At 40.3% G+C, this 9,059-nt stretch overlaps 1 protein-coding gene across 7 annotated transcripts in view; it reads left to right on the top strand.

Annotated features, from left to right (window-relative positions):
- Nucleotides 1-9,059, top strand: part of GRM8 (glutamate metabotropic receptor 8) — a 582,624-nt gene that overhangs the window by 466,674 nt on the left and 106,891 nt on the right. For all 7 annotated transcript variants that reach the window (XM_006027360.2, XM_006027361.2, XM_025208558.1 and 4 more), the window contains one exon: nucleotides 8,362-8,498. In XM_006027360.2, coding sequence (XP_006027422.1) covers nucleotides 8,362-8,498 — 137 coding nt within the window. The remainder of the gene's footprint in view (nucleotides 1-8,361; nucleotides 8,499-9,059) is intronic.

Below are 9,059 nucleotides of genomic sequence, written 5' to 3'. Positions count from 1 at the left end.
AAGGGAAAGGAGACCAGCCTTTAGGAAGAGAGGCTACGAGCCATGGGACTCTTCAGCCTGGAGAAGCACAGGTTCACGGCTGTCTTGGTGGCAGCCTATAATTACATAAAGGGTGTGCATCAGGGTCTGGGGGAATGCCTGTTCACCAGAGCACCCCAAGGGATGACAAGGTCCAATGGTCACAAACTCCTGCAAGACTGTTTTAGGCTGGAGTTATGGAAAAATTTCTTTTTTGTCTGAGCCCCCACAGCCTGGAATAGACTCCCCCCAGAGATGGTGCAAGCACCTACTCTGGACACTTTTAAGAAACATTTGGATGCTTATATTTCTGGGATCCTTTGACGCTAACTGACTTCCTGACCTTTGGGAAGGGGGCTGGATCCGATGATCTTATGAAGTCCCTTCCAGCCCTAATGTCTATAAAATCTATCAAATCTATGTCTGTGCGGTTAGACTAACCTGCAAAGATTGAATCAATTCAGGCTCAGGCTTTTTGAATGTCTGTCCCTAGCCCTTGTTTCTGTGTGTCCTAAAACACAGCATTTCACCAGGTACGTAAAGGAAATCACTTCTAGTTTGCTGTAGTACAGAGTCTCTATCTTCTCTGAGTCAGCCCCTGGGGAACATGCAAACAGGTATGTAAAGATCCAGTCAGTATATTATATACTTTTTGCACCTTCCTAATTACCTGTGACCCAATTTCATGTAGTCAGATAAGAATGACCAGGATTTGGCTCACCATATAAGAGGATCTTTCAGTGTCTTTGGCTCAAAATCAATAATTATAGAGAAATAATGCTATGAGAGATGCTTTCTTTTTAAATGCAGATTTTTATTAGATGTAAGACAATAATTGTTTGCTATTTTAGAAACCGTATTGTTCATTGTTTGAAAATGATCTACTGTATGGGGATAGAATAGATAATAGCTTAATTTATTACTAAGTCTTACATAACTGGAAACAGTGTTCATGGTACTTCTTTCTGCCAGCCTAACATTCACAAATTAGACTCCTTTAGTTCTGCTTAATTGTTGATAATTCTTTGGTGTTTCTATCCCTTAACCAAGTATTAAATGTTTTAACAAATCCTCTCTTTGTGTTGATTTCATTTAAACCTTCTATTTCATCTGTCTCATTGAAATGCATAACAGTGACAAATGGCTCCTCTTTAATTTTTAAGATACACCCTGCTCTTTGGGGAATTCTAAGTGCTGTAAGTTCAAACAAGAGCTCTTCCTTTTCTCCTTCACCAATCCCATTTTAATTCATGTACATTAGACATTTTCTTTGTTGTTTTCAACAGTTAATTTAAAAGCAAAACTATAAAAAAAACCTTAGCACTCAAGACAGATTATATAAATTAATGATAATGAAAGATGATCCTATAAACCACAGCAGGATTCCAAAATGGCTTAATGTGAAGAGAATTTTTGTTTTAAGCCATAATGCTCCCTGCAATTTTCTGTTTAGGTCAGTTAATACTGTATCTGTGCTTAAATGAAGAAATCTTTCTGTATAAACACCTAAAAACCCCCCACAGCTTGTCACTTCATTGTCACGAGTGTAGGAAGGGATTGAAGTCTGATAAACTAGCAGGGGAAGCACCGTGCTAAATCTGCTACAGGAAGGTTAGAATTATCTGTAAGTGACACTGACACAATTTATCATCACAGTCATTTTTAGCATTTGCATCAAACCCCCAAAGCAGTAAATTAGTCATTAAAAGTGCTCCTGTAAGGAAACCGAGGACTGTTGATAGCATTTAGCAGCTTTTCTCTCTAAAACAAGCCAATTAAATTTTAAAAAGGTTGACCCCTGCAATATTTTTGGATCTTTTTTGACAGTGGTATAAGACCTTCCTATTTGGGTAGGCTTTTTGAAGGTGGGATAAGATTTGGGGTATTGTCTGGGAGAATGATTTATCATTTATTTAATGTGTTTTTATGACTTGCTTTTATTTTAAGCTGCTCTGAGCTTTTTGGAGGACGGCACGGAAACCAACTCAATAAATACAAGCCTGTCTATCAGAGTCAGCCATTATCTTTATGTGAGCATATGTTGTTTTATCTGCTCTCCTCCTTCTACAAACATATACCATTTCTTAACTCTTGTAAAAATTATTACTATTAACTGATGATGTATTCCCAATGTATATTTAAACTTTATATACAGTTAATTAATGTAACACTATTGTATTTGTCGATCTGCCTGTTACATGTTTATTAAACTAGAGTAGATCCTCAAAAGTACATAGGTGTTGCAACATCTAATTGCTGTTCAGACTTCCCAGATAATGCACCAAGAAGGGGACAAACCTTAGAAAGGCATCCTAGGAGATTAGGTGAGCAGAGAGACACTTAATTTGGCCAGGAACAAAATGCAGAGGAAAGGGGAAGGGGCTTAGGTAGGTACCTAAGACGTTCACCTAGCTGAATACACTCCTTCCTTTTCTTTAGGATCCTCAGCCATAAACTCTCTGCTGGAGCTGACCCTTAGCTTGGTTTTCTTGTTTTAAGAAACTGGAGAGAGACATAATCAGACAGATGTCTTAGACTAATCAATACTATAATGGGTAGAACAGTCCTGGAATATGGGAGACCTTGATTCAAATCAGCCCTTTCTAATCTATAATAAAGATCGGAACTTACATATCCCACCTGAATTTCCTAACCAAACATACTATTGGATATTCAGGAATGGATCTATCTATCTTTCCTGTTAGAGTTGCTTCATTTATATAAATAATTTTTTTTAAAATTGGGTCATAAAAGCCAGAGCCTGACTTTGTAGCCCAGTGGTTACAGCAGTCATATGTAACTTGAGTCCAAGTCCAACAAATATTTAACTGTTTATCCAAAGTAGAACAAAGATCTGGAAAATGGGATGGAGTGTACCTGCAGCAAGTTGGCAGATGATACCAAACTGCAGGGAGTAGTAGATATGCTGGAGGGTAGAGCTTAGATACAGAGAGACCTAGAGAAATTAGAGGATTGGACCAAAAGAAATGTTATGAGGTTCAAAGTCCTGCACTTAAGATGGAACTCTCCCATGCAAAGGTACAGATTGTGGACTGACTGGCTAAGCAGTAGTGCTGCAGAAAAGGACCTGGGGGTTACAGTGGACAGTAAACTGAATATGAGCCAACAGCGTGCCCCTGTTGCGAAGACATCTGATGGCATACTGGGTTGCATTAGTGGGGCATTGCCAACAGATCAAAGGAAGTGACTATTCCCCTGTAATTGGCACTGGTAAGGCCACGCCTGGAGTAGTGTGTCCAGTTTTGGACCCCCTACTACAGAAGGGATGTGGACAAATTGGAGTCCTGTGAAGGGCAAGGAAAATGGTTAGGGGCTGGAGTATGTGACTGGGTTTATTTAGTCTGAAGTAGAGAAGACTGAAAGGGGATTTAATAACAGCCTTCAAATACTTGAAGGGTGATTCAAAAGAGGCTGGAGCTAGGCTATTCTCAGTGGTGGCAGATGACAGAACAAGGAGCAATGGTCTTAAATTACAGCAAGGGAAGTTTAGGTTTAATATTAGGAAAAGCTTTCTGACTAGGAGGGTAGTAAAGTACTGGAACAGGCTACCCAGAGAGGTTGTGGAATCTCCGTGCTTGGAGGTTTTTAAGAGCTGGATAAACAAAACTTTGGCTGGGATAATATAGTTGGGGATAGTCCTGCTTTGAGCATGGGGTTGGACTAGCACAGGGGTTTTCAGCCTTCGGTGATGACCGCCTGAGGTCCCTTCCAACCCTAATTTTCTGTGATTCTATGAACCCCAAAAGGAAATATTGACAGGGATCCACCATCTGCTATCTACCAATAGCATGGCAGTTAGGAAATTCACCAAGAATATGTCTGACAGATTCAATTCTGTGCTTAATATAAGGTGGCACAGAGGTATGAACTCTGCTATTCAACATCCCAGGTGAATCCTAACCACTGTGTCCATGTTTACAAAGTAATCTTACCATGTCTTGGGTGTCTCTCTCAAGCATATTACACTACCTCATACAGGCTACTTCCGAGCATGAAAGCAGCATGTCAGATAAGCTAATTAGCACTGCTGAACGACAGTGCCAGTTAGCCCACCCCCATACTAAAATAGCTACCCTGCAGTATTTCATGAAACCCTGGCTACACTGCTTCTACAGAAACAGGATGGCCCTACTAAAGGAATTACTTCTATGCATGAGAAGTTTAACAAGTAGGCATGGCCTGGGACACCCATGCCAGTCCTGACTGTCCTCTGCTCGTACTGTACTCAGAGTACATATACCTAATTGGGCCCCATGGGCAAGACAAGTGGAGAATGCCTAGTGTGAAAATCTGATTCTTAAGGATTTCATGCCTTGAGCTTGAACTAGGCCTCCAAGCAGTTTATGAGATGTGGGGTGGTGTCAGTGCTAATGCAGCTGTGCATATGCCTGTTGGAAGAAGCTCAGTTAACAATGGGATTAGCCAGCTGCTGAAAAGCAGTTTTCAGTGTCAATGGTACCTCAGTGGTAGATTTATATGCCAAAATGCCTTCTAAGGTGGATCTGGACATTTAATATCTAAATATTCCATCCTAAAGCATTATTTACTGTAAAACTCTTCCTTGCCAGTAGTGTATTGCATTTAAAATAAACACTTTTTTATCTTTACCTCCATTTTCACCTGTTCCATATATTAAACCCATGCATGCATTTTATTTATTTATATTTAAAAATAACAGTTCAGACTTGCATAAACTGTTTAAACTGAGCTGAGTTTTCAAGAACTCAAAAATTGGTCATAAGTTAATTACTTCAGTACTTAGCTAATATGCTAGTTCAGGGGACGTTAACTGGGGGTACACATACCCCTGGGGGTACATGGGAAGGTCCTAGGGGGTACACGCGGGCGGGGATGGAGCGCTGCCATGCACTATCCCCACACTGCTGTGCAGGTGCTGCCCACACACCGGAACGTAGGGGATAGGGGAAACTCACACATGGTGGCTGCCACCGCTCTGGGTCTGGCTGTGACCTCTCCCCTTCCCTCCCCTCTTCCAGCTGGGGGTACACTGCTCTGCATCTGGCTGCCAGGGGGCTGCAATGATTCAAAAAGTTTGAAAACCCCTGTGCTAGTTTATCAAGAAGAGTCTTTAATACCGTAGGAAGAAAACAAGAGGAATGGGAGAATGTTTAGTTCTACATTATTTTTTTATACATATGATAGAAGATGATTCTTTAGGCTTCATAAAATGTAGTATCTCCTTTTGTATTGGATTTACCTGGATAATATGCATTGCCTTCAATTGGATGGAATCAGAACTGCTCAGCAGCGTTCCACTCAGAGCTACAGAAGATCCTTCTTTTCATCAGATTGGGGGAAGTACTGTATTTTGGGGCAGGATTTCCAATGTGTATGCAATGCTTTGAAGGCATATATATGCAGCAGATAACTGCTCAAAGTTGCTATGGAGCCAGAGAACCTTTAAGGGATCCATAGCCATTCACAGGAGTGACATTATAAGGCTGTCTGGAAACTGACAGTTAACAGATTCATTAGGGATGGGCAAAACTCAGGAGGTCAGTCCAGATGCGCGTATATCTTTGTCCTTTGGAACTTTTGTCATGGAAACCCAGCAGTCAAGTTTCTTACACCTTATGAAGGGAGCCCAAATCTTTTCTTGTTGGCATGTGATAGAACACCTGATATACCTATGTAAATTATTTTTCCATCATCGTTTGTTGAGTTTTTGTCCTATCATCTTTTGGTTCTTCTAAAGAGAAAGCAGCTTGGTAGCAGTCTCACTATGATGTGATGCTGGGCTGCAATTTTGTGGACTGTGCAAATCACAGGGGAAAGTCCTCCCCAACCTTTGCAGCTATAAAAGTGGGAAGGTAGCTTTAAAATAGGCCTAAAGATCTTACAAATGGAAGTTTTCTTAGGGGGTTCCATTCATTATGGAAATACAGACTTTCCACTTGTATTTTGGTACCAGAACAGGTAAAGAAAGCAATTACCAAATGAACAAAATAAAAAATGAATTAATAAATGTGCTGCAGGAGGATTTTGTAGGAATCTATAACCCACCCTCACTGGACTTGGAAAGTGGGATAGGCAGGGTTAAAGGTTAACCCAAGCTGACCAATAGCGCCAAATGGCACCACTGGCTCGGGACCCAGCTTGGTTCTGTGGAATATTAGTGTGTTAGCCAATGATATCAAGTGCAAAAATAATGTAACGTTTATTAATAGCATCAATTGTTATAATAATAAAAGCTGCTAACATATATATACACGAGGGATATAACTGCTTCTGTAAAGCTGACAATCACTTACATGATTTACTAGCACTATGGTTGGTCCCTATGGGCTCAACAACTTTACAGGCCACTCATCACCAGCTAGGTTTCCATAGCTACACACTAACCAACAGGCCAAGGCTCTGCTCTTCTCCTTCTGTACCTTGGAGAGACGCAAACAAAGTAAGGCTTTTTCACAAGTGCACACTTGGTCCTGGAGTAGCACAACAACTGGTCTCACAAGACACTCAGACACAAGCCTTACAATTACACAGATATCCCCAGATCTCCATGAACAGACAAGGACAGGAATGAGAACAGCAGAAGGCCACAAAAATGGAGCTTATCCCCCCTCCCCCCAAAAATACCAAATGTCTCTGCCTATTCTCACATCACAAATCAAATCACAAGTTCCTCGCCACACGCAAGTCTCTCACCACATGCTCCTTTTATAGTTCCTCATACTTCACATCATGCCACTCAGTGTCATCCAATCAGATCAGCTTTGCCACTTGTCACTCATATAAATTGGTTACAATCTTGCTGTCAGTCAAAGTGACAGATTGCATTTACCTCAGGATTTACCACCAACTTTACTGCACATGCTCTCATGGCTAAAAGGTCATTTTCTTTTAGAAGCTTCTGAGATGGTTAAAATTGTGCATGCTCCCCTGATTGCTATTACAGTATAGTTAACCGTACGATTGCTGGATTAAATTTCTCACACTATGAATGTATTTGAACTTCTGCAGAAATGTAGTTTGAAAGATCAGTAAAGATTCACAACTTTTTTTTTAGTTTATGCAAAACAGATCTCACATTCCTAGACCATAATTTTCTAGACCATATACTATGAGGCAGCTGGAGTGTATTAGAAATGTGGTAAAGGTGGTGACAGATTGTGCAGTATAATTCATTGCAGTATAACCACACAGAATTTAAAATACAGAAAGCCCTAGTTTTCTTGTTGCTCTTCAAAGACTTTGTTAGAAGCCTGCTGATAAATTATCATAATGTGATCTTGAAATTAGTGAAATAAGAACAAATTTGTGCAATTTGAACTGATTTTTGGAGATCTCCAGTATGAACTTACAGTACTGTTGTGAGATTTTCACAAAACAAAGCCAGTACAGTCCATATCAGTGTCCACCAAAATGCAGTTCTGCATTTGGAGCACCTCTGATTTCCTCCTCGAATTTAGGTATCAAGCTACAACATTATTCACCCTGGGCCCATCAGCCTTTTAACATATATATCCTACAAATGTAGTTACCTACATTCATAGGCACTGCATCCCTAATGGCTTTCCCTCCCCACACCTATACTGTGTTTGGTTTTGCATTCTTTTACACAGTGGAGGTACTGGACATTTTCCATCACTACAGTATATCTTTCTTGCCCATCATGACCACCAAAATACCTCTGGGCCTGATTTATACTGATTTAATTCCATTGACTTCATAAAGGTTTCATTAACCTATGCTACATGGCAAGGGTTCCAAAGGGACTTTCTGCCAGCTGAGAACCACCAGAACTCAGCAACATGCCAGCCAAAAGCCTTTGCCATTCTCAGAGTATCTCATTTGCTAGGAAGTGAAGTTTATGGCTATGCTAAGATGAGTACTCTCCCATGAGAAGGGGTTCTCAGCCAAGCAGATTCAGAGAGATTCTGGTATGTACTGCACTGCATTGTATTAAAGAACTTAAGTGAAATCTTGACTCCTCAAAGGAAACCTTGACTCCTTGGCATTTTTTCCATTGATTTTAGCAGAGTCATGGTTTATATCATAGTTCCCTAATATTAAAGCAGCAAAGAAAACTTTGCTGATCATTTGTTTTTGTAATTTGGCTTGGTTAGTTGGTAAAATAGACAGTTTACTCTATGATTCCAATACTATCATCTGTTGTCTTTTAAAGTTGTTAGATTTATTATAATATGACAGCATTCCATAAAAAACCTTGCTCGGTGTGATTAAAACACATTGTCTCGTAAAAAAAAAAAAACACATAAGAAACCCCCCCAGATAGCTGTACAAGACTATTTGCGCATGGACTGTATTTCAATTGTTTTACAACTTTGTTTATAGGGAGTGCTGGAACACCTGTTATTTTCAATGAAAATGGAGATGCTCCTGGGCGCTATGATATTTTTCAATATCAAATCATCAACAAAAGTGCAGAATACAAAGTGATTGGTCAGTGGGCTAATCAACTTCATCTAAATGTAAGTAGCTGGTTTTTACATTGTTGTTACTCAAATGTATTTGAACTTCTATTTAACATTACATAAAAAGTAAGTTATTTTTGATGATTGGCATCAGTAAGTTTTTTCCCATCCTGTCTTAAGCAAGAGAGCCACAAGAATATCTTTCTTTACTTTAGATCACCAATATGAAAATGAAATACAAGGATATGCTATAGGGGTGTAAAAAGCGGGCCATATTCAATTTGGATTTGGATTCGGCCCAATTTGGGGGACAGTGATTTGATTAACTGATTCAGATCACTGTCTCAATTTGATTCGGCCGAATCCAAATCTGAAGATATGATTCTGATTTGGAGAATCAGTGATTCAGTGATAGACCCAGCTTTATATGTTTATCTACATACTATGAGGTACCAGGCACTGCTCATGAACGCTGAGATGGTGGGGCAGATGGAGCGTCCCACAGGAGTGTGGGGGGACCCCCCACATGCTCGGTGGCAGACCTGGAAGTGGATTGGAAGTACTTCTGGTCTGCCACTGAGTGTGTGGCAGACAGCGTCCCGTTCCCCCCCCCCCCCC

Source organism: Alligator sinensis, unplaced genomic scaffold (assembly GCF_000455745.1).
Source record: "Alligator sinensis unplaced genomic scaffold, ASM45574v1 scaffold660_1, whole genome shotgun sequence".
Classification (NCBI taxonomy): Eukaryota; Metazoa; Chordata; order Crocodylia; family Alligatoridae; genus Alligator; species Alligator sinensis.
Note: the sequence above shows the minus strand (reverse complement) of the source record. Positions and strands in the feature narration are given on the sequence as shown.